This window comes from Lontra canadensis, unplaced genomic scaffold (assembly GCF_010015895.1).
Source record: "Lontra canadensis isolate GAN:19392208 unplaced genomic scaffold, GSC_riverotter_1.0 scaffold293, whole genome shotgun sequence".
In the NCBI taxonomy this organism is placed as follows: domain Eukaryota; kingdom Metazoa; phylum Chordata; class Mammalia; order Carnivora; family Mustelidae; genus Lontra; species Lontra canadensis.
Window position 1 is genome coordinate 806 of NW_022631287.1, and position 27,978 is coordinate 28,783.

A 27,978-nucleotide genomic window follows, 5' to 3' on the forward strand; every position below is an offset into this window, starting at 1 on the left:
CTTCCAGACTTGGGAGAATCTAAGCCTCCCCGTCAAGGTCAAGTCTGTTACCTCCATCACTGCAGGTCCTGGAGTCTGAGGCCAGGCTGTCCGTGGAGCCCGTGTTGAAGCTGACGTGGACGCCCCTGCAGGGAGGACTGAGGCTCTCTGCAGAGCCCTGGCTCACTTTTTCCAAATCAGAGCTGCTCTTGTTCATTTTTAAAAGGTGCCTGGAAAATGCAAGAACAAACAAGAAAAGCGATTAATTTGGGTTCAGTTCAAAAGCCAGGCAATGGGTCATGAACCTACTATGCTCTGGAAAGCTGAAGCAACAGCAAGTTTTGAAAAAAAGATGATCCTGGCAAGAGAGAACGGGCACACTTTTGAAACCTTATGCACGTGAATGGTAGGAGATTTGTCAAGTATGGTTAGGACAGGTGACTCTATGAAATTTAGACAAATCCAAAATCATGATTTGGGAGGAACCGCCTTCATATTCTAACCCTGTTGGCCAAAACATTTATGTCCCCTATTGTAGACTGTACAACATCTCTATGAAGAAAAACATGAACATTATCATACGAGTCAATTACAGAGATATACGGAGATGGGGTAGTTTCTGCAGGATCACAGAGCAAATGAATTGCAAATTAGGACTAAAAAGGTGGGATTTCCTCTTGACTGGTACTCTCTTAACAGAGCTTCAAAGGGTCTAGGTTATTCCTTGGAATTAACGAAAACTTTCTATCATTTTAACCAGACTTCTAGTACAATGCTCAGAAACACGTTAACATAACCCTTCTTCCTGAAGCATAGAATCTGCCTTAGGCTTTCTATGAAATCTTTTGTTGCATCTCTAAGACACCATTACCAACATATCACGGACCAGAATACCAAGTTCAAGAGAAAAATAACCTGCCTTGGAGAAAACACGGCCCGTTATCAGGTAAAGCAGTTAGCTTATTGATTTCTCCTTCCCTTTTTCCAAGGACTACATGAATATTCACTCTGACCTGACATTTTTGCCACCAAGTGAGGCAGACCACAATCAATCTAGCTCTCTCCCTGTTGGTGGTAACCCAGATTTGTCCAAACTGATATTTCCTGATGACAGTCCTGTTCCCACTACAGCAGATCTATATCTCAATATTGGCTGTAGGAAATATACAATGCAGTATTGATCTGGCATCAGAGCTGCCTTATTTAATGCACATGACCTTACAGTCAAGAATGTATCGACTGTTCTTTGTGTTCAACATTGCCAGACCCTCCATTGGTCTTTGCGGTCCCGGGAATGCTGTACTGATCACCAGAAAAGTTTAGAGAAAGTTTGTTAGCTCCCATGAAAATACTCTTCAGGGACACGTCCTTCTCCTCACCCCAAATTCTTAGAACCCACATTGAGAAATAGCTTACAGCTGTCAAGTGTAAGCTGTGACAGTGATGGCCAGGTCACGACCAATACTATGCCTTACGTTTTAATGTCGCTGTAGGGCTCTGGGAAATATCAGATCCTCAGGAAGTGCTCTGGCAGTAGATTATTTTACCCTCTGGCAAAATAAAATCATGGAAAGTTTTATAAAATATTTTTATTCTCATCTGATCTATCAAACATGGCTTTTGCAGATAAAGCCTAGATATGCAGCTGTGAGTAATGACAACTCCTGGGTCTATGAGAGAAGCCAGCTCTGTGGCAATGCAACGACCCAGCCCCCTCCAAAGTGGCCTTTGGAGTCTCTTGCTCCTCAGGCCCAGAAAATTGCCAAGGGAGAAATTCCGGCGCCAGAGCTGCTGAGCTGGCAAAGCTCCCCAGTCCATAAACCTAGAAAAACACTGAATGAAATGTATACAAACAGATAAAACTAAAAAAATATGTAAGTGTGTGTGTGTGTGTGTGTGTGTGTGTATGAAGACACACACACACACACACACCTTGGATAGATGTCCTTGAGAAATGTTATTCAAATCACTAGTAGTGAACATGCGGCCCAGTCAATTTAGTGAGTCATAGCAATTTACCAGCAGTTTAACAAAATAGGCTGCTATGGGACCAGAAAACACGAAAATATTTCAGTTTAGGATTTTTGAAACATTGTTTTGTGAAACTTTTTTTTTCAGGTGTGTGCCTACTGGGTCATGATAGCCAAAAAATTTCTTATTGTGGGTCATTGTTAAAAAATGGCTAAAAACCACTGCTCTAGAATAGGGGTCAACAAGCATTTCCTTAAAAGGCCAGATGGGTGATATTTTAGGATTATGGATCATATGGTCTCTGTTACAACTACTCAACTCTGCTATGGCAACAGGAAAGAAGTCATCAACTCTATGTAAATGAATGGACATGTTTTCCAATAAAACTTTATTTACAAACACAGATTACCATACTGTAGATGGTAATTACTGACCCTGATGTAGACCAGCCTTGTCCAACAAAATTACAGTGCAAGTCATATATATATATAATCTTAAACTTTTTAGTAGCCAAATTATAGGTGAAATTATTTTAATGATATCTTTTATTTAAACAAAGTATGTAAAAATACTGTCAACTTAATAGGCAATGACTATAAAAATCATTAATGAGATATTTTACTTTTTTTTTTTCATTCTAAATCTTCAAAGTCTGGTGTGTATTTTATACATACAGCACAATGCAATTTAGAGTAGCTGCATTTTAAGCTACTGACTATTATACCAATCAGTGCAGATCTAAAGAAAATCTCATACATGGACAGGTTCTTCATGGTGTTACTAACAGCAAAAACAATCATAAACAGCCAGTGTCCATCAATAAAATAATGGATACACTGCGGTATAATCTTATAATGGAATATGATATATAACTAAAAAATAAATGAACTTGACTTAATGTACTAATACTGAAATGATTCTTAAATGTTGAATGTTAAAAACAGTTAAAAACTGCAATGAGATAATGACCTCACACCAGTCTGAATAGCTAGTATGAAAAACATAAGAAATAACAAATGTTGGCGAGGATGTGGAGAAAAGGGAACCTCGTGCATTGTTGATGGGAATGCCAACTGGTACAGCCTATGTGGAAAACAGTGTGGAGTTTCCTCAAAAAATTAAAAATAGAAATACCATATGATCCAGTAATTTTACATCTGGGTATTTACCTGAAAAAAAAAAAATGAAAACCCACTAATTTGAAAAGATCGATGCACCCTTATGTTTACTGCCATGTGATTTACAACGACCAAGATACGGAAGCAACCAATGTGTCCACTGATGGATGAACAGATAAAGAAGAAGTCGTAGGTATATACAATGGAATATCACTCTGTCATAAAAAAGAACGCTCACCATTTCTAACAACATGGATGCATCTAGAAAGCATCAGGCTGAGTGAAATCAGTCAGAGAAAGACAAAAATACCCTATGAGCCCACATACATGTGGTATCTAAAAAAGAAAATGAGCAAATGACAAAAAAACAGAAAAAGAGACTCATAAAAACAAAGAAGAAACTAGTGGTGGCCAGAGGGGAAGAAAGTGGGGGAACGGTTGAAATAGAGGAATGGGATTAAGAGGTACACACTTCTAGTTATAAAATAAGTAAGTCACAAGGATGAAAAGTACAGCACAGGGATTATAGTCAATCATATTATAATAACTTCATAGGGTGACAGATGGTAACTAGGCATCATGGTGAGCATTTCATAACGTATGGAATTGTTGCATCACTATGTATACCCAAAACTAATATGATATTGTATGCCAACTATATAGTTCAATTTAAAAAAAAAAAGTAATTTGCAAATGGTCTCAAGTACAGTGTGATGCCATTTAAATATATTTTAAAAATACATAATGACACTGCAATTTTTTTGTTTATCCTATATATGCAGTCAAATGGAAATAATACTCATCACCTTCAAGTTAGTGAACACTCTGGGTAACAGTGGGAAATGGAAACAGAAACTAGATATGAAGTCCTTTTCCCCTGAACCTGTAACATTTTAGTTTTCAAAATCTAAAATGGCTAATAACACTTGAAAAATCTTTGGAGGACACATGACAGCTAAATTATTCTTTGAACTTCCCTGTATGCTTAACATATTTGATAAATGGAAAATGAACATTTTTAGGAGGACAGAAAGTCAGTAGGGCCTGCATGAACCTAGGGGTGGCCGTTCTCGTTGACCTGCTGCTGAGCCTCGGAAAGGTGAGGGACAGAAAGGAGGACCCAACAGGGTTTCCACCAGGCCCCCTGGTGGGACGGGCAGATTCAGAGGAGGTTAGTAATACCACAGAAGAGCATTATAGATGGAAAAAGTTATTTTTCGGACCTAAGCACTCTTCTGAGACTTCAGAAATCAGTTCTTCTGCGTCTAGTCACTAGAAGGGAGAAGTCACGGTTTTGAACTCACCAAGTGAATGCAGACAAAGTTATTCTCGGGGTTGCAGGATAAATTTTCGGCAGTATGTGTGTACGTGTAGGGACATGGGGAGCCTCAAAAGTAGACTTGGTAAATCTCAGTACCTACGCACAGGGGGAATTTTCATGTTTTCATGGCTTCTGGAAAGACTATCCATTTCTCTACTAAAAAGGCTTGAGAAGCCCAGGCTCCCGCCAGGTCACGAAAGCCCAGTAGGCACCTGGAATGCTCCGGTGTAAATGGGGGAAGCAAGGGGTAACCCTTTCTCATAATAGTGAGATCTTGGGAGTGATGACTCTTTTATATGAATTGCATCAAAAACCTTCTTTCTTGGAAGCCCATGGAATCTGTGCTCTTAACGCATTGCCATTTTAGGTAGGGAATGAGCCAAACTAGCTCAGATTTCAGAGTGAAAGGGGAAGCTGACCGTCAGAGCACACACCTACAATCAAGCTGCTTTTGTGTGCTCCATCGGTGTAAGCAAGAGATTGCTTAAGAATCCCCGGGAACGGCTTGCTATTCCAAAGGTGACTTCTCTGAGCGCCGTTGGGTTGTTCTGTCGGACCTAAGGCCACAGCCAGGACTCTACTAGTTGTTTCTAAAGGCGCTTTCCCCTCATTAACAATAATTTGATCTGCTCTTCATAAAACTGGTGCCAACCATCTAGAAGTTGCAATCTGATGTCATGTCATTTAAGGAAGTAGCTTCAACCGGCCGAAACCACAGACTCCGGTCTTTCCTCTTTGGGTGGTGAATAACATTCTTATCAGCAGCAGGGAGAGCACGGCCTGCACAGATGTCTTTGCTCGTGCAGGGTGATAAATGACTTGTTCTTACTCAGACTTCCTTCCCTGCCTCCCGTCGATGAGCTAGAGTCACAGGAGAGGAGGATGAAATACAGGGCCCACAGCCTGGTATCCTTAGAGACTGAGCCCTGCAGCTGCCGCCCGGTGTTTTCAGAATGGCTTTTCCCCCCATTGTCCTTCAAGAAAGAAGCCCTGCCAGTGTTTTCTCCGAACTGTATTGGTAGAAAGCTGGGGGGAAAAAAAAAATCCAGGCACAAGAGCCATCTGCCGGACTTCCTCATTCATAGGAACAAGACTCATCTAAAAATATCCACCGAGCTTCCAGAATGTCCAAAATTCTTAGCGGATGCCCAGCCCCAGCTTGCTGCAGGGACCGTGGCTCAAGCTTTGCATGGCCACCAGGCTCTCATTGGACATCATGGTTTGTAAAGTATGACGGAGGCCAAGTTTCCTTCTCACTGTCCTGAACTGTGTTCAGTTCACACACATTCGGTTGAGAAGTTTTTGCCTCCGGAGCAGAAGCTTATGAAACCCCAAAGGACGCTAGAGCGTGATTTCAGACCCAGGACTCCAGACCCGGGTGCACCTGCACACCAAGCCTTAGGGCTGGTCAAATTCATTGCTAAGTTTGATGATGACTCGGAGAAACCCTCTGAACTAGATCTGAAAGCATACACGGGTTAGAAGACGCTACACCTATTTTTTTAAAATTGCCCAGAAGAAGTGAAAACAGGCTAGTTTCAGAAGCAAGTAAGTCATGCCTAAATCAAAGAAGGAGAACCTCTTACCATCCTAAACTCTGGCGCGTCGTGTCATCCTCATTGGCAAGGCCCCCCAGAGCCCAGGGACGGGCTGGGCCAGGGGCTACAGGGTCCCATGGAGCAGCCCCGAACAGGAGGGCCAGCGTCGGTGGCAGTGCCGGGAGTGCGTGGTCAGCTGGCTGGGAACTCACCGCTCAGAGCTCTCCTTTCCCCTCAGTTCCTCTCTGACTTTTCTATAAAATGCACTTCCTGCAAAAGCACAGGAAAACAGGGACGGCTCTGCTCTGACCTGCAGCTCTCAATCTCCAATTGTCTTGTTGGGCTCCAATGTTAGCGGCAATTCAAATACGCTCTGAAACACAGTCAGCCTCACCCCACTCACTCTCTACTATGTAGCCACATCCTAAGGTCAAGATCATTAAATGATTCAAGCTGAGCTTGCTCGGTGAATAAAAGCACCTTGGTTTTTTTTTTTTTGTTTTTTTTTTTTTTACTTATCCTATGCCTCTATTACCTGCAGCATGTCCCCTGTTCTGTCTGTCCTGAAAAGCATTCCCAGGTCTTTCAAGAAATAAATTTTGACTGTCTACTCTGTGCTGAGCACTGTGTTAAATTCTGCGGTTACAACAGTGAGTAGAGACGATGCCATCCTTGCTTCAACACACCTACGACCTGGGAGATAAATACTTATCCAACTCCCCTAAAAAAGTATATAGAGGGTTCAGTCTATACCTTCAGAATACATTTGCAGTCTTGGGAGTTGAGCATCCTGACTCCAAATCTCTCTAAAACACTGCTCTCATAATGACGGCTGACGCTGATGAGTTCTATCCAGAGCTCTTGCTAAGTATGCTTAACCTCAGCCATCATATTGGATCTTGGGTGCTCCAGGGTGACTGAAATACATACCTCAGATATTCTTCACTAATCTCAATTTAAAACATTTTCCCCCGCTGTTTATATATTGGAATATATAGCTAGACTTCTTGTTTGGGAAAAAAAATTATTACCATCTTGTTTATATACTACTACTTCTCCTCCTTAATCCTTTGCTCCAACTGGGCTAATCTCTCATCGTCCCCAAAGCACTCTACATTACTGTCCCCTGCCTATCCTAGCTCTGAAGAAACAACTGTCTCTCCCTTTCAAAGCTTTTTATACCCGCAAAACCCAGGGTCAGTATCACTTACCTACAAATCCCTCCCAAACCACTGCAGTCTTTTCTGACTGGCCCGTCTCCTCTGGAAGGGACACCAAGCTGAGTCTGATTCACATCACTGGGCATTAGGTTATAATTCTGGTTAGATTATTCTAATTGTTTCATGTGAAATATGCTTGTTACCACGCCCAAATTATAAATTGTTCGAGGAGCTGTGTCATACTCAGAATATACTGGAACACACAGTAATTACTAAATACTTCTTGACTAAGTTTATCTGCCTCTGTTTCAATAACTCGGTGGCATCTGGGAGCATAAATGTTTCCTTTTGGTAAAGAATTACACTTGCCCGGCAAAACTTGCAAAAGGCAGGAACATGGAGCAAACACCCCCAGTAAGGCTGGATTGAATAGCTGGACCTTTCTCATATTTACAAAACACAACAGTCTCAAAATATCCTGAACTTCTACAAATCTTCTAGTTAAAAAAAATTTAAAAAAAAAATTTTTTTTTCAGGAGATGGGTTGAAAAAGGCAGATAACTACGCTGAAAGGTTTTTATTCTTTTTATTTTTGGCTCTCTTTGATGAAAATGCTAGGGGAGTTATTTTCCAAGTATCTCAATGTCATAGGAAAGGGCTAATAAAGTCCAGTCTACTCAGGGGGACATGCTTCCCCCCTGATTTATTAGCATGTATAAAGATAGGAAATCAGTTTCATTTTTGGTCAAATGACCTCAATGTTCCCCAAAAGGCAAATTAATAAATTTGCATTTGCAGTTAATGCACTAGTGACTTCCATAGCTCTACAAGCTGAAAAACCCTTTGGTTCAACCTGATGATGAACGCAGTTTGCATTCAATGCAAACCACTTAAAAACAGGAATAAACCCATACTTATTTTTAAAGATAGGGATGTGCACATGCACACATTTAGGTCAGTCATTAATTTTAGGGAAGGATAAAAATGCTTGAATTGGTCAAACGGAAATTTGAAGGCGTTTGCCCTGATAACATACAGATCTACTTTGGCACTGAGAGATATGTATGTTTTTAAAAGATCACCTTTCAGGTCCCCAAAAATTAAAATTCCTTAATCCGTGGCCCCAGGTGGCACTGTTCTTTTGTGTACTTTCCTAGAGAGGGTCCGGGCTGCCTGATGCTGGAGGAAGGCAGGCAGAGGTTTGGCGTTACCTGGCCTGGGGAGCTTTGAGCTGGGGCTGAGGACAGGCCAGGAGCTGTCGGGGAGCAGGTAAGAGAGACCCCACCCCCAGTGCACCACCTGTTATCTCCAATAGAGGTAAAGAGGCCCCGAGTCCTGGCTGGTAAGTCAAGGAGGATGCTCTTACAGGTGTTCACCACGGGCAGAGAGGAAGAGAAGATGAAAAGGAGACGAGGAACAAATGGACGACCAAGAAGCTGCAATCCAGAGGGCTACCCTGACTGCTGGGCCGCCTATGGGCCAGCACAGTGTGGGAGCAGCGGGAGCCTTTGGGAGGAATAGCCATGCAAGAATTTGCGGAACTTCCCAGAAGGATTTCAGAGTCATCTAGGAAGGCTTCTTATGGGGAGGTTATGTGAACCCCAGGGGGCTTTGCTGCTTGGCTTGGATCCTGGCTCCTTGGCTTACTGGCTTGGCACCTCAGTTCTCCGTGCTTCAACTGCCCGTCCAGCCCATTTCTCCTAATGGGGTAACAATCGTACTTATCTCACCGGACTGTTAGGCAAGAGGCAATGAGTTAATATTTGCTACGTGCCAAAAACAGTACCAGGTGCACAGAAAGATGGATGGTTGGATGGAGACAGAGACAGAGGGAGGACTTCAGCAGCCTCCAGTAAACTGAGTAATTCTGCTCCCTGGATAGAAGCAGAAAAGAGCACATGGGTCCCAGATTTCACTCTGACATCTCTACTTTTATTATGGTCCTTGAAGAGACTCAAAGGGGGCACCTGGATGGTTCAGTCGGTTGGGTGTCTGACTTCGGCTCAGGTCATGATCTTGGGGTCCTGGGAGGGAGCCCCAGGCCTTGGGCTTTGTGCTCAGTGGGGAGTCCGCTTCTCCCTCCCCCTCTCCATATGCCCCTCCCCCCACTTGTGTGCTCTCTCTCTCTCTCACACACACACACACACACACACTCTCTCTCTCTCTCTCTCTAATTAATAAATAAAATCTTTAAAAAGAGAGAGAGAGAGAGATCAAAGAAGAAAATTCATCAGGATGATGCTTTGAAGATAGGCATTATTCTAAAGTAATGAGGAAGAACCAATCTGTCCATCAACCAGACCTCAGTATGAATCTATGATTCGAGACGTCGCTAAATTGTAGTATGGCCCCAGGCTCAGGGCTAAGGTACTGTACAGATGACCCGGTTGCTTAGCTCCATCTTCAAATTAAGAAACAGAAGAACCTCTTTTCTTGTACTAGCCTGTCTCTCCTCTGCAAAAAAGAACCTTGCATGATTCCTTCCCTGTTCACACCACCTCTCCACCCTCTCACCAGGACTCTGGTGATTGAGTAAACCAAAGCAGCAGCAAATTCTTACTCATCAACTTGGGAATTACTGCTCTTCCACTGCTGACCTATCTCTCTTGGAACCCATCCACCAATACAATCTGTGCCTGACCAGAACCTTTCTGTTTCTAGACTACTGGTTTTGGCAACGACGCTTTCAGAATTATCTTTCCCTCTTTCTCTTGATTCAGCAAATGCTCCAAGTCCACTCTGTTGACCCAATTTCTGAGCCCAACAATTGGCTTAAGAAATCCATGTGTATTTACGTTAGACTTTGTTCTTATCCTCCTGGCTTGGGAGAGCGAGGCTATTTGTAACAAAGCCACTAGATGATCTTTTCCACTCCCTACTCTGGCCCAGTCTGTTGCCCAAAAAGGATGAGGTTTCTTTCCCACTCATGGGTCACCTCTTCAGCCCTCTGTTAGCTGCTCTCTCCCACCTCCCATCTCCCACAGCCCTGGCTGAAACCTCCCCCAACCCAGGTAAGGGTTCTGGTCGCCTAATTCCAACATGGCGGTGGTGGGAGGGGGGGTTCCCTACACCACAAATTCTCACCAGCTGGGTGTCCTACCATTGAACTCAGTGCTGACACTAACCATCCAGAGACAGCATCAGATTCTACAGGTTAAGGGCTCAGTCCCCACTAAACTGCCCTCTATGGCAGATGACAATCCCGGGTCCACGTCACCACCTGTGCTCTGACCGACCAGCTACAGATCGGAGGTTCCAATGACCTCCTCCCTGGGTCCGATTCATTTGCTCGAGCAGCTCACGGAACTCACAAAAGCACTTCACTAACAGAATATAACCCAGGAGCAGCCAGATGGAAGCGACGCACAGGGCAAGGTGTGGGGAAAGGGCTCGGAACCACCCATGACCTCGGCAGGTCCACACCACTCCACCCGCATCTCCAAGGGTTCACCAACCTCGTAGCTCTCCAAACACCATCCTTTGGGTGGTTTTATGGACGCTTCATTCCAGAGGCACAGCTGATTAAAGCACTGGTCACAGAAGATGGATTCAACCTCCAGCCCCTCACTGCTCCCCAGAGGCTGGGGGGTGGGGCTGAAAGTTCCAACTCTCTAATCGCAGGGCTGATTTCCTGGCAACCAGCCCCCATACTTAGGCGGGTTCAAAAGTCACCTCATTAACATAATAAAACACACCTTTATGACTCCTAGGAAATTCATCACCTAGCAAACTCCAGGGGTTTTAGGAGCTCTGTGTCAGAAACAGGGATGGAGACCAAACGTTTATTTCTTACAAATCACAATATTGCACCAGATAAGTTCAAACACTTTCCATCTTCACTCCTGCACCAAGCAGCCCACTGCTTCTCTAGGAAAGTGCATAACCAAGCAGCTGGGGACCTCAATTAATATACGCTTCCTGCCTTCATCAAGCTCTTGGGGCTCCCTGGCAATCCTTGCACTTGACCTCTCATGCAACAAAGCAGCTATATCAAACATTCAACAGTTTTCTTGATAATCTTGGTTGCCATCCTTATTTCTTGCAAGTAAGTCTTCATTCTCTATGATTCAGTCTTTCTTTATGTTCTTATTCATTTCCAGGGCAGAGAGGTGAGATCTGGATTATGCCATACACCTTTACACAGATCTGCCTTGTTTTAGCGTTTCCCTTCCTCCCCATCTCTACACTAACCCTCCACTTTCCTGTTTTCCCACTTGCACGTACTCACTGTGTTTCCTTGGATGTATACCCTTGGACTGATCTTTTAAAAAGACATGTTGTTACTTTACGTGTTTTCAATTTATAGAATTACCTTGTGTTACAGATCCTGTTCTGTTTCTTAGTTACTTCTCTCAAGGCTAGTTTAAGTTTCTTCCATGTTTCTGCATATATATCCAGCGCATAATGTCTGACTGCCATTAAGTATTTCATTTCATACTCATGATGTTTTACCTTTCTGTTTTCCTAGACCTTTTACTTTTCTGTTTTCCTAGATAGGAATATCTGGGCTTGCCCCACCTACCCTCTACTGGGAACAATGTTGTGATGATCTCCGTCATATGTGTTCCTCTATGGACCCAAATGTTTCTCTGAGGCATACAGGGAAGAAGGGAGAGTGCAGGACATAATGTATTCTTACATTGAATTTTACTCAGTAACTCATATTAGCTCTACCTACACTGAGTCCTCAATATTTAGTGACTGATCAACTGTTAAAACCAAGAAAACTTCAGACTCTGAACTGTAAGAAGAGCCTCTTTCATTATGGTTCTCTGCTTTTATAAGAGGCATGGGCAAGCATCGGAAATAGGATAAGAAGTAGGATCAAGGGGCTGGATTTAGGATTCACTGGTAGAGACAATTTCTGTTTCAAGTTTTGGAGAGGACATGAACATAGAGAAGGCATTTTGAGAGACTGGAAGGGAGGTCACGAAACAAATGTAACAGATCAGTGAATATTCTGTCCTGGCTTTCTTGTACTTGCTCCTCAGGAGACATGCTCCATCCCCAAGTTGAACATCTCTGAAACAGACAACCTAGCTCACCACCAGCCCGGAAGATGCAGAAAAATTATATCTACTATGCATTATGAAAACATGTATTTATATTATAATACATTTATGTTACATTTATATGATAAATCGATATAATATTTACATTTATAATATGGAATTTTCATTTTCAAACTATCTGGACTTTGAGGTTATAATCAAAGAGAGACCATAGTCCACTGAAGTCTGCTCAGGATGGCCTGAGCTGGACAGAACACAGATCCTCTCTCAGGTGTAAAATCCTTGAATTAGTGTAGGGAATAGTTATTAGACCTAAATTAACAAATACCTGGCACACATGTCTACACCCTGTGTTGGCATAACGTGCTGACAGTACTCATTGACCATGGTGAACCTTCCTGCAGGGAGGACCCAGGGTCTCCCTGTTTTCCACGTGGGGCTCAGGCTGTCACTCCCGTTGATGGGAACTGGTGTGGAGAGTGCAACCGCACTGCCCTCACGGTTCAAGAATATGCAATCACAGAATCTTCCTTTTGAGCTACACATATGAATAAGTTTTAAGTGACATCCCCACTGTGACCAGTTCTAAAATTCCAAAGACTTCCTCCCTTTTTCCCTGATCTTCAAAGTCTTATTACTTACTAATATGTCAAGTTATCCCAACTATCCTTGGGTTTATCCAATGTCATTGTATTTTTTCATTCATTTTGACTACCACCCAGAGCTTCCCAAAGAGCGGAAGCCATTCTGAAGGGCGTTCTACAACCCGGGGACATACGTGGTAACACTGCCCATTATCTGCCTAGGTTTCCAACTTCAGATAAGTTTTTATAGCCAAGCATACATGAGCACGAAGTGGCCAAAAACCGAACTACCAGGAAGTCAGGGGATCATCTGACAGTGATAGGTTCTGGACAGTAAGATGAGTAAAAAGGGAAGGGTTTCTTAACAGCTATCTTCAGTCTGGAAGTTCCCCTCCCCGCCGCCCCCCCCAACAAAGAACAGTTGTTTCTGGGAGTCAGCCCGTTAGAGAAGCACAGAGAGTCAAGCCATCCAAGCCATCAGACAAAAGCTCATCGAAGCAGGGAGTTTTACAAACTTGTATGGAAAAGAGCATGAACACCCTTAACAACCGACAGCTTTAGGGAAGTGACCAAGAGTCAATATAAAAAAACAGTAAGCAATTCTAGTGCAGAGGATGAAGACTGATCTTAAACTCTGAAGGTTATCAGCTGCAGAAAGGGCCACGGAGTATTCTCTGCAGTTGGTCTATCAACGCTGATAAGAGGAAATCCTTCCCTGAGCACACCCATGATCCTAACACAGTGTAACAAACGACTCGCACCACAAATAGATAATTTCTCACCAACTGGTGAGTCCTACACCCCAAAAGTAGGCTGGCTATTTTAGGAAAAAGTTCGTCAGATCACTTAATGGACGAAGGGGGCTCAAGCATATGGCCCACCCATGTGTTTTTCAACCCACCTCAGGAAGCATGAAGAATCTCTTCCCAAGAGCAGTGAAACCACACCCAGACTTCCTTGCGACTCACTGGTGGGGAGAAAGGTGCTTAGATGATAACTACCTGAAAGGAACATTCTTATGGCAAGAGAGAGGGCTGGATCCACACACCTGCTCAGCTTGGGGAAAAAAAAAAAATAAAAAAGCAGAGTATGAGCCCAGTTGCAAAACCGAAATGTATAAGTGCTGGAGAGAAATTAATCCATGAAAGGATGCATTGTGCCTATAGGGCACCTTGAAATGCCCACCTTGAAGCATTAATAATTATTAACTTCGGCTTCTTTCGCTCAAGGTGACAATGTTCTGTTGAGCAAGGCTAGGCACAGAATTATAAGAGGCTATCTAGTGAAAATCAGGCCAAGTTCTGTAGTTCTCTCTGGCCTTTTGCCCCCCCCCCACCATTCAATAATCCTTTATTGAATACCTACTATGTCCCAGGTACTATGCTGAGGCACCCTATGGGAAAGTCAAAGGAAAACATACAGAACATGGTTCCTGCACTTCCAGGAATTTACAATTTCTTGACAAGATACAAATAGGGATCCAATTGAACATGGTGTAAGTCATACTGTGTTAACTGCCTAAACAGAGTACTGGGGCAATCCAGAAACCTGGGTTTCAGAAAAATACTTGGATATAAGAATTTAAGGCTACTTCTTCCTTTCTCAACATTTCCTGATGTCAAAGCATAGTGCTTTTGCAGAAAGTGAGATAAGCCGAACATGTTTCTTTGCCTACAATTCAACATGTATTTCTTGAGCATCTATTATGTACCAGGCACCAAACAGGTTACTGTGTTTTTACAGATGGCTAAGCATGCACTTGACCTTCAAGGAGCATCTGCCTTCCCACCCCATCTTGCCTTTTAAAAAATAAATGGTTATCTATAAACCAGTACTAACCTTGATCTTGAATGGGGTCAAAAGGCACTGAAAGAAAGGACTATTCTTTCGCTCCTCTGGGACACCGAGCTGCACTTACCTCTGTGTTACCCAATAGAACGAGGATGTGCTGAGACTCCAGTTGCTGTGATAATGAATCTCATCAAAAGGAACCAAAACAACATGGGCAGAGCCCATGGTGGTCAGGCAACACACCGCTGATTTAATTTATACCCACTCAACCCTTGGGGCGTGAGGGCCAGAATCCAATCACTGGTGTTTTAGCACCTTACACAGAACATAACAGGAAGTAGACACCTGATGAATTACAGAAAGAATCTAATCCCTACCTAGACTTAGCCTTGGATGTGTGCTCCATAATGGAGAGAAATCTCAAAATTCTTGATATAGACTACTGCTCAACCTGGTGATTTTTCTAAATTTCAGAATAGAAATAAAGGAATCAATTTTCATCCTCCCTGGTCCAGACAGCATCATTAGATGTCCAGTGTTTTCAGTTTCTATCCATAAACTCCGGGGAAAAAGCCAACTATTAATTTGCCCCTGGCAGGAAGCAGAATACAAACGTGCCTTGCTGGTGTGCTTTGTTCTGTTTGCCAAACTCTGAGTGTATACGCGGGAACAGTCTCTCTCCCTGAACTATCCCCAGTATTCATTCTTCCCTGGATCGATTCGACCTCCAGCTAACTTATTTCAGCTTTGTCGAAAAGGCTAAACACAGCCAGAGAAGATTCTCAGAGCACACATAGTGCTTTCTAATACAAACTGTGATTCCTAAAATGCCACACAGAAAAGCCCATTACTTTTACATCAAGACTATGGGATTTCCTAGTAAATTGTTGCCGTTCTACAGTAATCCACTGTAGCAGAAAATGCCTCAGGAATAAAGCATCTGGAGCTTAACTCAGATTGGATATGGAGTCTGGAGATAAATACCGATTTCCATCATTCCATTTCCATCCTTGGGGCTCATGCTGAGAGACCATTTTACTAAGAGACCACACAATGAAGTCATTTTGATTTTTATTCCAATGGCCCAGTGGCCACTTCTGGGGACAGAAAAGTGCTTCATCTGTGACACTGTCACCACTTGTCTGGGGAGCAGTGATATGGGAGGGAGAGCAGGGATTCAAGAATGAGCAGAAGCCCAAAGATAGACTAGGTCTCTGCTCCCCAGAATCCCCGCAGAGGGTGGAGAATGTAGTTAAGCAGTGGGGTAAAATCACAACGAGCATGAGTGACAACGACAAAAGTAAACGTCTGTCACTTTCTTGGGGGAAACTCTTTTCTTTTGGTTAGTCTTATCTGGGGCCAGACCTTTGGCCACTAAAACCATATAAACTTGTCTTCGTTCTTATTCACCTGCCATGCTCTCAATCCTCCTCGGAGTTCAGGCCTCTCATCCTAATTTGGGGTTTCTCTATGAAATTTCTGTCTGTGCTAATCAGAGGATTCTCCCTCAACTGAACTTGTCACTCAAAAGCCATAAGTCTTTTAAAATTTTCCAGGTTTGCATCTGCGAAGAAATAAAGGGCAGAAATAAATTTGATTCTTCTACATCTTAATTATTTCCCCAGGTGCTGCCGCTCTCATGAAACTGCTTTAAGTCTTGAACGTGACATTGAAACTAAGAAGCCCATGCTTATTTCCCTCGGTGAGGTCCATTGGTCCAAGTCAGTGAGCCAGAACTTGTAGGTGGCCGCCTTGGTGGACCCAGACCATGCCTCATCTGCTGGGAGGAACACTGGGTGCACTTAAAGACCTCTAAAGGGTATGAAATGGGCATTGAGAGCCTCTAGCCTATATGGCATTATGGCAAGAGTCTTCTCCAGAACCCTAATGGGAGCTTACAGAGGACAACATCTCAGACAAACAGAAAAGCTACTGCCAAACATCCAAAACAAGATCCCAGGAAAGCCAAGTCAACCTCCCCCCCCTTTTTTTTTGAACTCCAAGCCATAAAATGATTCTTCATTCTTCCATAATAGTCCAAGAAAGCAGAAGGATCTAAGTGAAGGTAAGTGAAAAGTAACACTGTCTTACATGAAACAACCCTTTCTCTAGAGTGTTGAGTCATATGAGATCGGCTATTTTTGTTCACGGGTGAGGCTGATTGTTAGAAATAGGACCCATTAACAGATGGGCCATGCAAAGAAATTGAGTTGACCTTCAATGTCATTCACAGACCTTCCAACATTTTCCATCTTGGAAAACTGACATCAGCCTGCCGTAGTTACCAGTGTAATACTGGTATTGGTTCTGGATCCACCGTGGGCTCTATTCTCGTAGAATAGGGTGATCTGCCTTCACCCTGACCTGCTAGATTCAAAGACTGTGGGTTTCTGGCACCTTTCTCAGAGGGATTCAGTAAGTATTGAGTTCCAGAATTAAAAGTCACCTTATGGTCCCAAGCCCACCCTCTTATCTCCTCACAGGGGAGATGATTCAAGAGATGTCAGTAGCTTAAAACATCTTCCCCAAATGAAAAAATATATATGTATATGAGTTTGTTTTAAATAGTACCAGGCGCTCTTTGCTCTTTTCTAAGTTCCCTTAAGCTATTTTTGTTTGTTTGTTTGTTTTGGTTCCCTTAAGCTATTTTTATTTCCTAGATTTTTTTCCCCCAAAAGTCGTGAAAATAAGAACTTTTTCGGTTTGCTTGCTTTTTGTTTGTCTGTTTGTTTTTGTTTTTAAGAGCTGGAACCCAGAACCTCTGAGATTCCCACCAGGTTTGAGCTGTATATAACCCAATGGTTTTATCATAACAAACTGGGCCAAAAAACTCTCACCTCAACCCAGCCGCTAACACAAACCCTACCTGAGTCACATTGCTGTGGCGACTGGGTTTCGCCAAGTCCTTAATTCTTCCATGAGAAAGGTTTAGTTTCTTCTCCAAGGAACCAGGTAGTGTTCAGGTGATATGCCTAGGAGTGGGTCAGGAGGTTCCCATAGGGTATGGGTGTCTCTGCACCACCAGTAGCCCTATGTGGCTCTTGCCTACATAATAACTAACCTCTCAGAATGCCTGGGTGGCTCAGTTGGTTAAGTGTCTCCCTTTGGCTCAGGTCAGGATCCCAGGGTCCTGAGATCAAGTCCCATTTCAGGCTCCTTGCTCAGCAGGGAGTCTGCTTCTCCCTCTGCCTGCTGCTCTCCCTGCTTGTGCTCTCTCTCTCTAACAAATGAATAAATAAATCTTTAAAAAAGTAATAATAATAGTAACTAACCTCTCTACTGGAGTCTGTTCATCACACTCGAGTCTTTCAACAACAGGGTGTTATAAAAGCATTGTTATTCCCATCCAATTTTAGGGAGGCTCAGTCACCCCCAAGTGGCTTGCTCAAGATCACTCAGCCCATAGATAAGACAGATGCCGTCTAAACTTGATTTTCTGATCAAGTTCAAAGCGCGTGCATCCCACTAACCTAATGAGGCCTGAGGCAGACAGATCCAATGCCCATGTTTTCCTCTCATGCCTTGTTCGCTTCCTACACCTGCTGAAGTGCCCTATGTGTTAGGAGCAGAGCTGTCCAGGGATAGCTGTGTAAACTTGGCAGGTGACATCAGCTCCTTTTATCTCTGCCTTGTCGTCTATAAATTGGGGGTGGTAATTCCTACCTCCTGGGGCTCTTCTGAGGATCAGATGCGTTAATAGGTCTAATTCTCTTAGCTCTACGCCGGGTCCATAGTGAGCACCATATAAACGGGAGCTATTCTTAGCTGCTGGCTCCCTCATTCACTCAGGAAGTTAAAACTGTGGCCAAAAGGAGTCTGCAACCACCTGAGGACCTGGAGGACGTCTACGCCGCATGGCAGGTGGCCAGTGCAATAGCAGAACAAAGCAGTGGTCACGGAAAAAGCCCATGTTAGAGAACATCACAGCCTGAGATGCCTTGATGTTCAAAGTCAAGTGTCACAGCTGCATCTCTCTGTGGACAGCTCCCTGCTTCCCACAGCAGCCCAGAGGCACATGGGCTGAAACAGAATCACTGGAAATGACACAACTAGAAAAGTCCTGTTTGGAAAGGCTGTCATTTTTAAAAACAAAAGAATAACAACAACAACAACAACAACAACAAAAACACAGCAAGCTTTCTCCTTTCCCTGGTAGAAATCCATTTTGCTGGAATAAGAGGGAAATTATGTTTTCCCAGAATTTATATTCCATGCACAACTCAATATCTTTAAAAAGGCACTTATTTTTTCTTAGGCCTTTGAAAGGTACTTTAAACTGGCAGGAGACTGCAGAGAAGCGGTAGAAAAGCTGTAAGTTTCAGCGTGCTCAAATGAACTCCTTTTTTTTTTCCTCCCCGTAAAAACCCACATCTGAAGGTTACTAACCACGTGCAGAGCCTCCTAGTATTCTGCTCTTGGCTCCAAGGCCTAACTGTTTCTGGAACACATTTGGCAGCGCCCATGGGCCTCCCCATCTCTTTACCTCTCCAAATTCTGCCTTGTAGTCTCCCCTGGCCTTCTTTTGCATGTCTAAAGAAATGGGGAATCGGGGGGCATTTCCCCAGAAAAGCCTGCTAGAGAGACTTCAGAGAGATGGGGAGGAAAACAGCACCAGTTTCCACAGCTCTGAGCACCGGGAGAGAGGAGGACCAGCTTGGCAGTGCTTCTTGGAAAGAGTCATTTCAAAAAGACCGGGCAGGGCCCTCCTGGTAGGCCTGTTTGCTGAGCACAAACATGAACAACTCAGAAGCTTATATAAAGGCACAAGAGCCTTTGGGCTGACGCTGGTGCCCAGAGCGCAGGACTCAGGGCTTGGGCCTGAGGGATTCCGGTCTAGGACAAGAGCAAAGGTTTCTGGAAGGGCCCCGAGGGACACAGAGACCATCGTACTCACCTCGACTTTGGAGGCGGTGGCGGAGGTGAGAATACCTCAATCCCACTTCTGTCCTTGGGGAACTCGAAGGCAAAAGAGGCTGACTTGCTCATCCCAGTCCCAACTTTGCTGCTCTGCGCAGAGGAGCTGTCCGTGGGGCGCAGACGGTGCCAGGTGGAGGAGCTTGAGGGCTCCGCGGTGCCATTTTCCATCTCTCTGCCCCAGCTTTTACTCAACAGATCGTGCTCTACCTCCTCCTCTTCCTCTATCCGGCACTGGCGGCTCCAGGCTCCCGTCTGGTACCGGGGCCTCCTCTGGTCCAAGGTGGAGGCGGCGGCAACAGGCGGGTGGCACCGGGCAGAGTCACCAGTGGCGGCGATGCTGTTGGCCCGGCAGGAAGCAGCAGAGTCTGTGGGGGCCCTGGAGGAAGTCTGGGGCCCGGGACCACCTGTGGAACTCCCCTCGCTGAGGTCTGAGAATGGGGAGGTAGACGGCGACACGGGGGACCCTCCAGGGCTACTCTTGGACAGCTTGGGGGGAATGGCAGGCTTCCCCTTGGGCGTGTTCTCACTGGCGTCGGGACGGGCACCTTCCCTGGAGCTCGTCCCCTGACCAGCTGAAGCCTCCTCTTCCCCTGCCTCAGAGTCCTGGCTCATGGGCCCGCGTGGCCACTGTACCCCCACGGCGGAGTCAGGGCTGCTCAGGTAGATTGTCCGGTGGTCCTCTTCTGGGTGGGCTGCCATGACTGTGATGGTGGCTGCCACCTGGGGAGCCATGTCTGGGCCTTCCCGGTCCCGGCCCCAGCCAGATGCTGATTTCTGAGCCCAGGTGTTAGCTGTCCGTACCTGGCCCTGGCCTTGGCCCTGGCCCTGGCCCCGAGCAGCTGCTGCCTGTTCCACTGCGGCCTGTGGCTTGGAAGGTGCTGGAACCACCTTCTTCCTCTTGGTGCTCTCGGCATAGATGGGTTCAGGCTGTACCGCCTCTCGGGGGTGGGCTGGAGGCTGGGGTTCCCCCGTTAGTCCAAGGCCTCTGTTAGAGGTTGCCAAGTGGCAGCCTGAGTCCTGCGGCTTCCCTGGCACAGGCTCCTTCGTGAGGGAGCAGTAGTCACTGTCCAGATGAGGTGCGAAGGGGCTGCTGGCCCCGCTGCTGGTGCTCCCGCAGGAGAGGCCGTCAGAAGAGCTGGCAGCCTCGGAGGTCAGGGAGAGCTTCTTGGGGGCCAGGCAGGGCGGGTTCTCTTCGGAACCCTCCCTCCGGAAGCCCAGAGCCCGCTTCTCCTCCTCGGGGGGCCCCGCACATACTCCCTGCTCCCAGCACGGCGGGGAGCGGTCCCCTCTGCCGGGTCTGCACCGAGAACTCTCAGCCTGTGACGTGTCTGTGGCAATGGGGCTCCCGGGGCAACAGTCCAGAATGGAGCAATACTCTCCCCCTTCGCTGTCCCCCGAAGGTGAGCACCTCTGATAGCTGTCATCCTCCAAGGGCAGGGACTCCCGCAGGGGCTGCGGGGAGGGGCAGGGCCCAGGGCCCTTGTGACAGCCAGACGTCATCCCAGCAAAGGCAGCCACCTTCTGGCGGAAGCTCTCCTGAGCAGAGGTCAGCTCTTGGTAGGGAAGCATGGGTTTCTCTTCTTGCCCCACCTTCTCAGGGGAGAAACTCACGGGGTGGAAGGCGGTGGGCCGCTCCCCCCGGGCCTCTAGGCTGTGCAGCCCCACCATGGCATAGGCGGGGGGGCAGCGAGCGTGCCCATCTGTGGAGGCAGAGGGCCCAGCGGCCTTCTGGACACCTCGGAAGCTGCCCAGGTAAACTATCGGCACGTCGTCCTGCTGCGGGAGGGGGAGCTTGCCGGGGGCTCGTCTCCAGATGACCTACACAGCCCCAAGGTTAAAAGACTTACATTAGACCTTGTCAGAGAAAAAAGGAAGAGAGAAAAAGTGAGAGGGAAGTGCCATGACATTGTGAATGGTCTTCCGTGCTGCAGAGCTCCCTCCCTGCAGAGCACGCCTACCTTCTGATCTCCCCACAGACTCTCTTCATGGCTGGGGCGCCCCGGAGCCAGTGGTCTTCCCAGACACTGAGCTGTGCTTCCCACCCGGGGTCTGTAATTCTTTTGGCTTAAGTCTGTGAGGCAGGGGGAAAAAAATCTGAAAAAGGACATTCTGCCTTCTCCCTCAAAATGGCCCGATGAGAGAAATTCTCCTAAGAGCTTTGAAAACAGAGTTTTGAGTTTGGTTGCATTTTTGTTTTATGTCTGTTAGTTTTTTGATAACCGTGTCACAGTACAATGCTGAAGAAACCAAAGTCATGGGGCTTTTTGAAATAGCTTGGGGAGGGTGGTAGGGCAGGAGAATGAGGGCTGGTTTCTGAACTGGGTCCCCAGCTCCCTTACCGCTCTCTGGACCTTGCCGAAGAGCTACTCCCCCTCCAAGTTACAGGCAGTGTGACTCAGCCCGAGCTTGCAAAAGGGGCTGGACTAGTTGAGCTCTGAGACAAAGATGCGGGTTGGTCATGGGACACCTGGGTGGCCCAGTTGGTTAAGTGTCCAACTCTTGATTTCAGCTCAGGTCATGATCTTGGGGTCATGAGGTCAAGCCTCATGTGGGGCTCCATACTAAGTATGGAATCTACTTGAGATTCTCTCTCTTTGGCTGCCCCTCCCCCCACTCATACACGCATACACACACACTCTCTCTCTCTCTCTCAAAAAAAAAAAAAAAAAGAAGAAGAAGAAGAAGAAGTAGATGGTCATTCCCATTACTGAAGTCACGGTCCCCTTGCCCTCCCCTTCTAAAGTCTCCCCGTACCCCAAAACTTTAAGAAGCGGCCTCAAAGTTGGGCCGCCATTTGCCTCCTTTCCAAGATGATTCTGAACTGAAGGAGTCCCCGGCTTATGTCTGCGAAGACCAAAGGTCCTGAGTGCAGCCTGGTGAATGGGTGTAACCAGCTTCCGACTGATGGAGTGGTTCTGGAAGGACATGGAACTAAGTGCAACCACAGGAAATGCCGCTCCTCAGTTAAGCATCCTCCAATTTAAAACTGACCTCTGATTTCACATCGGCTCAAACACCCTTCCTAATCCACTCAGCAGAATAGGCAAAAAGGTCAAACAAGTCCCCAGAGGTTCTTAGTCCTAGACTTCCAGCTTCCTAGACCTGTCTAGAGGCAGCAGGCTCTACATGCCCTCTAAAGAATTATACTTCTGTAAGGGGGACCTGTGGGATGAGCAGACCAGTCTAATCTCTGGGGATATAACGGTCTCTAGGAGTCCCAGGTCAAAACTGCTGAAATCCAAGCTTCACAACGGGAAACATGAACACCGGCTGGGAAGTGGATATGAAGGGATGGCCACTCACAGGTCAAGTGTGATCATAGCCTTGTGGTTCCCTTTTTTAGGAAGACTTTATTTTTTAAAGACATGGGCAGAAATGCCTGGGGTGTGCTTTAAAATCCCAGGGAGGAGAGGGTGGGGCTGGGGACATAGAGGAAGCAAGGTGGGGTCATGAGTTCATCTGCGGACACTCATGGATGTGGACGTGGGGCATTCCTTATGCCATCACTGCTACTCGTGTATGCATTGTAAACGCAATAAAAAAAGTTCAAAAACTTTTTCTTTTTAAAGCTGCATTTTTGTGTGCCACCAGTTACATAATTAAGACACTCTCCAATGCCACTTGCGGGACCGGACTGATGGTTCTCAGCCTGAAGGGACAGACGGAAGGGAGCGCAGCTAGGAATGAAGGGCAGGAGTTGGGAAGGAGCAGTCATGGGGTGGGCTGACCGGAGGCCACCCCGCAGGAGTCATGCTCTAACAGCCCTCCCTGGCTGCCGGCCAGCCATCCCATTACAGCAAGGGCAGCCCCTGTAAAAATACCACGGGCGTTAGTCAGCCTCACCTGCGAGACGTCGGCGCTCAGGTTTGCCTCTGTCCACACATCAGAGGCGTCGGCGCTCATCATGGTGGGCTTCACGGCGATGGTGGGCTTGGAGTAGGGCGAGCCGTTCACGGCTTCATCTTCCAGGCGGCAGGTGTCAGGCCTGGGGGGCAGGCGAGGCGGAGGGGGCAGGTGGCCGGCTCTGGGCTGGGGTTGGCCGGGTGCCAGCTGGTGGTCACTCCTCAGGCAGAAGCAGTTCTTGCAGGACCCGGGCTTCCAGATGTGCTCCACAAAGTCACTGCACGCAGACATCTTCGGGCTCTCGGCGCTCAGGCGGACGGTCTGGTGCATCTTGAGCCCGCGGCGCGCTGGTTCATCTTGCGCTCGGCTCTCCGGCTGGGCTTCTGGGGGACAGAGGTGGGTCGCAGGGCGGCCTCCTGGAAGAGTAGCAGAACACTGGGCCGATCAAAGGGCTGCCCAGCCCAAGGACAGCTGCATTACCAGCTGGAGTCTGATTATTTCGAGGGGAAGTAGAAGGGGGAGGAAGGAGGAAAGGAGGAGAAAAAAAAAGGCAAAGATTAGCATTCAGCGTTTTCGGAGGCCCTCACCTATTTGCCATAAGGCTCTTAGTCACTCTCCGGTGGGGCGGCCTTATCAGAAGCTGTAAAAACCAAACACAGCTCTGGGACGGGAGTACAGAGCCCAGTGGGCATTTCAGTCCCCAGGGCCGAAGGGGTCTAGCGCTGGGGACAAGAACTACAAAGCTGTACAGCAAATAAACGTGGTAGCTTCCAGAGGACAAGCCACGACTTCACACCAAGGACTGTGTGAGTGGGCAGGAAGGCCTGGGCCCTGAGCCTAGCTTTGGAAGCCATACCTCTGGCCCCGCGGACACTGTATGGATGAAAAAGGGGAGAGGTGTGGGGCCGGCCTGCCCCTCAGAGGAACTGTGTCAGGAGGTCCAGCATCTTGGGAATTGGCCCTCCTCCCCTTACTTCAACCCAGTGCTCACGGAGGTCAGCAGAGCTGGGGCTGCAGGCCAAGGAGGGAAACAGAAAGAGAAATGCCCAATTACCACAGCCCTCTGGTCTAAGGGTGGCCAGGTAAAATATAACAGAGGGAAGAGCTTATCACACAATTATTTTTCCCTACGATAGCCCTAGGGGTAAGGCAGCCGGCTTGTTGCAAGAGTTGTCTCTGACAGCGAAACAGGGAGCAGCGGGCTCTCCCAGAGAACCTAGTAAATTCACTTGTTGAAGATGAGCTCAAAGGGGTTGAAGATATTAGCCAATTAGCCTGAATAACAGCCCGGCAGGGAGCTGTTATCCCCATTTTACAGATGGGGAAACAACGGCAGTGACATAAACTAAGACTTGTCCAAAAGACACAGGGAGTTTGGTGGTTCTAGAAGGCAAAAGGCCAACTGTGCTGGAAGCCCTTCAACTTTCATCACGTCATTCGTGACACACGGTGGCTGCCCATCGCCTGTTTGCCGCTCCTCGCTCTTCTTCCCTCATTTAAATGAACTGGCCTCCTCAGAAGGAAAACATTCATGAGAAAATCATCTCTACAAACCGCGGGTGATCAGATTCTCATCAAAAAGGGAGTTCTGCCCTGGGGTTTGCTCTCCACTCTCCTCCAGTGAGAACTTGCTTTGGGGCTGATGCCGGACAAATTATCAACAGGACTAACCAGGTGGAATGAGCCAGGAGCCCATTCCAGCATCTGCAGGGAGCATGCTCTCTTTCCAGTGCTCCACACTCACGGACAGGGGTGTTTAATCACCAAGGACCAGAGCTAAATTTGCCTCCTTTCCCTCCAAGGATCACCGTGAAGCCACTGACTCGTGAAGCTAAATGAACGCTCCGAAATAAAGGCAAGTGTTTGTCTTTCAGCAACTGCTGGTGGGGGCTTAGGCATCCCTCTCTTTAAGATGATTGTGGGTTGCATTCTTCTCCTCCCCTAAATATATCTGAGTAGCAGGTTCACGCCTCACCAAGTTCCCCAGAAGAGGTCACTAAGCTTCAACAAGCAGAGGAGGAGAGCAAGGGTTTTTCTTTCCTCCCATAATCTTGAGCCACAGAGAGCTTTCGGCTCTGCTGCTGAATTTGGGGGAAGTAGAGGAAGCACACTGGTATTCAGAGAGCAAGTGTTCATATCCGTGCCCCAAGGCGGGGAGTTGGTCCTCTCCTGGAGAGCGGTTGGCTTTCTGACCACAGGGAAGGAGAGGCTCCCCTTTACTGCAGGCAAAGGCTCCCAAGCCCCGTTGGTGGGATGGGGAAAGAACACCTTCGAAGCCCGTTTTGTGGGAGCCTTTCACATTCCTGCAGCTCCTTATAAGGCTGAGCTATCTGTGGAGGTGGACGTCCAACCACTTCCTCAAGGCTACCACAGACTCACAGAGAGGCAGTCTGGGATGGCCGCCCCTCATTTCCTCCCCCGGCAGGCCACCCAGAGCACAAACTTGTCACATCTGCTTGGTGCCAGAGTGCCTCATTCTCTGTCCCCGATGGCCCACAACAGCCCTGGGACTTTGGATCAGCTCTGGATGACTGAGGTACAGGCAGCTTCCTTCAGAACGTTCCCCGGCTTACGCACACTGTCTGGGCTCCCATGCCCAGCTCTGAGATTCTCTGACCTGGGCACAGCTCTCCACACCACTGCTCAGAGATGCAAAGATTTTTAGGGGAAGTCTTTGACTACGAGAACAGAACGAAGCGATAGACTTCCACCATCACAGACTCACTGCCTCCTGTTAAAACTGGTTTCACAGTCACAGCAAACAGAATTTACCATCACGTCAAGCCAGAAAAGATCCTTTTCCAGTTCTGTCTAGAGAGCTCTTTGCCTGGAATTATCACCTATTTGTTTTCAGCGAAAGATGGTGAAAAACTCAAGTGGCGCTCTCAGAGTGGCAGCAGTGCTGGGCCTCCCAGCGCTGACTCTCCACAGCCTGGGAATGGCACCTTCCTGCCCACATTCCTTACCTCAGAGGGGAGGCAGCCCCCAGAATTATGCAAATTCCCCATTTCAGTGGGAGGTAGCAGTGTAAGATTAGAAAAAGATCCCAGCATTCTTTCTGATCCAAGTCATGATAAAATAGCTTTGCCTCTGCAAACCTCTGCACGGGATTTGTGGCTACAGTTTGCAAGACTGAAGTTGTCAGACACACTCCCATCCCATTTCGAAAGAATCTGAAGAATGGTGGCCAGATCCACAAAATCAAAATGCCCCTCACACTTGCATCAAAGGCTGTTAATGCCTTACTCTGAAGTGACAGAATTCCAGAAAATATTCATCTAATAAATAAATATATATGTATCATATCTGTATCTATATTCAGATATCTATATCTATATCTATCTCTCTATATATGAAGATTAAATTAATGCAACACTGAAAAAGAAAAGTACATGTGGAAGGTGTCTGGATTTCAATACTCCACTGGCAGGGGTTGCCCAGGCAGAAAGAACAAAATGACAACCTTAACACATCTCCCTAACACCCCCCGGACACACACACAGGGTGTCATGATATTTGCCCAACTTTTAATTTTATTTTTTCCTTCTCCAATGCTATGTAATCTAATCTCAGTGGTAGGAATGTGATTTTCATGGGTTACACTACAGCCTGCGCCAGCAAGGAGGACAGCCGGATTCCACAGGATCCCCTGATAACAAAGTAGTTACAGAATTCCCCAGGGCTTCCTGTCACATCTCCCTCTCAAAAAGGGAAAAGGCTGCCACCATAGCACGGGCCAGTGATCAATAAGGTCCGTGGAACCTGCTCTGCCCTGATCTCATTGCAAAACTCCTGGCCGGTAGACCTTTGGGCCATGCCTTCGCCGGCTGAGCTCTACCTGAGAAAAATAAACACGTTTAGCCGGCCCTGCCTCCATTCCCTTTTACAGGACCTGAAAGCGGAGAGGTGGAGAGGTTCTGTTTTCTCTCTCTCTCTCTCTCTCTCTCTCTGTGTGTGTGTGTGTGCGCGCGCGCGCGTCCAGCTGGGGACACAAGCAGCAGGAGCAAAGGTTAGGAACATGCCCACAGTACGCCTTTCAGGGGGCTCAGCCAGCGCTCGGGAGAAAGGCATCATCTCGTTCCCCCTGGGGGCTCGGAGGCTGACATCTAAGCCGCGGCAGCGCATGAGGCAGCTACCCTGGAGCCCCAAACCATCTCGCCCCCGGGGTCCCCGTCCTAGCAGCCCCGGCGGCCTCTCCCTCTCCGCTCCTTTGACAATACTCCTGCCGCAGAAATGAAGTCTTCCCCATTAGCAACTCGCAAAGCGCTTCGGTCTCTTGCCCCAGACAGAACAGCAAGCCCAACAAGACCGGCTGAACAGGCGGCTTCCCCTCCCCGAACTCGAAGGAAAGTTTCCCCGTTTTAAAAAAGCGCGATTCTCGAATGAATCGAAAATACCCTCCGGCTCCCGTGTGCTCCCGGCTCAGCGCCTCCAACCTCGAGCACAACCCCCGGGCGCACGCGGTCCGGACGCTCCACCCTCCGCCAGCGGCCGCCTGTCACCCCGGGGGAAGCCGACAGGGGAGTCGCCCTCTCGGGCACCAAGGCGCTCCCCGCCGCCCCGGAGCTCCCCTCTGCGGCCGCGTTCGCCAGACAAAAAGAGACGGGATTTGGAGAAAGCGTCGCGGGCTCACCTCGGGGCCGCGCTCCCCCGGCCTCGCCGCCGGTCGCCCAGCCGCCAGCCGCCCAGCCGGGCGCCTCGGAGCATTGTTTGGAGAGTGAGTGCGCGCGGTGCGTGCCCGGCC

General features: G+C 47.3%; 1 protein-coding gene across 1 annotated transcript; it reads right to left on the reverse strand.

Moving 5' to 3' along the window:
• LOC116862668 (inactive tyrosine-protein kinase PRAG1-like) lies at window positions 1–27,978 on the reverse strand. The gene is made up of 4 exons (XM_032850031.1): window positions 27,868–27,978; window positions 23,235–23,724; window positions 19,369–21,209; window positions 1–209 (listed from the first exon to the last, which is right to left on the reverse strand). The coding sequence occupies exons 2-4, from the start codon at window positions 23,562–23,564 to the stop codon at window positions 20–22; spliced, it is 2,361 nt and encodes a 786-aa protein (XP_032705922.1). The 5' UTR covers window positions 23,565–23,724; window positions 27,868–27,978; the 3' UTR covers window positions 1–19.

What these genes read in the sequence shown, in the direction of transcription:
- LOC116862668 (XM_032850031.1), bottom strand. Translation starts at nt 23,564, where the DNA reads ATGCACCAGACCGTCCGCCTGAGCGCCGAGAGCCCGAAGATGTCTGCG. An exon ending in TGAGCGCCGACGTCTCGCAG is followed by an intron (nt 21,210 to 23,234) that starts GTGAGGCTGACT and finishes GGGGCTGTGTAG; the next exon opens with GTCATCTGGAGACGAGCCCC. An exon ending in CCACCGCCTCCAAAGTCGAG is followed by an intron (nt 210 to 19,368) that starts GTGAGTACGATG and finishes TGCATTTTCCAG; the next exon opens with GCACCTTTTAAAAATGAACA.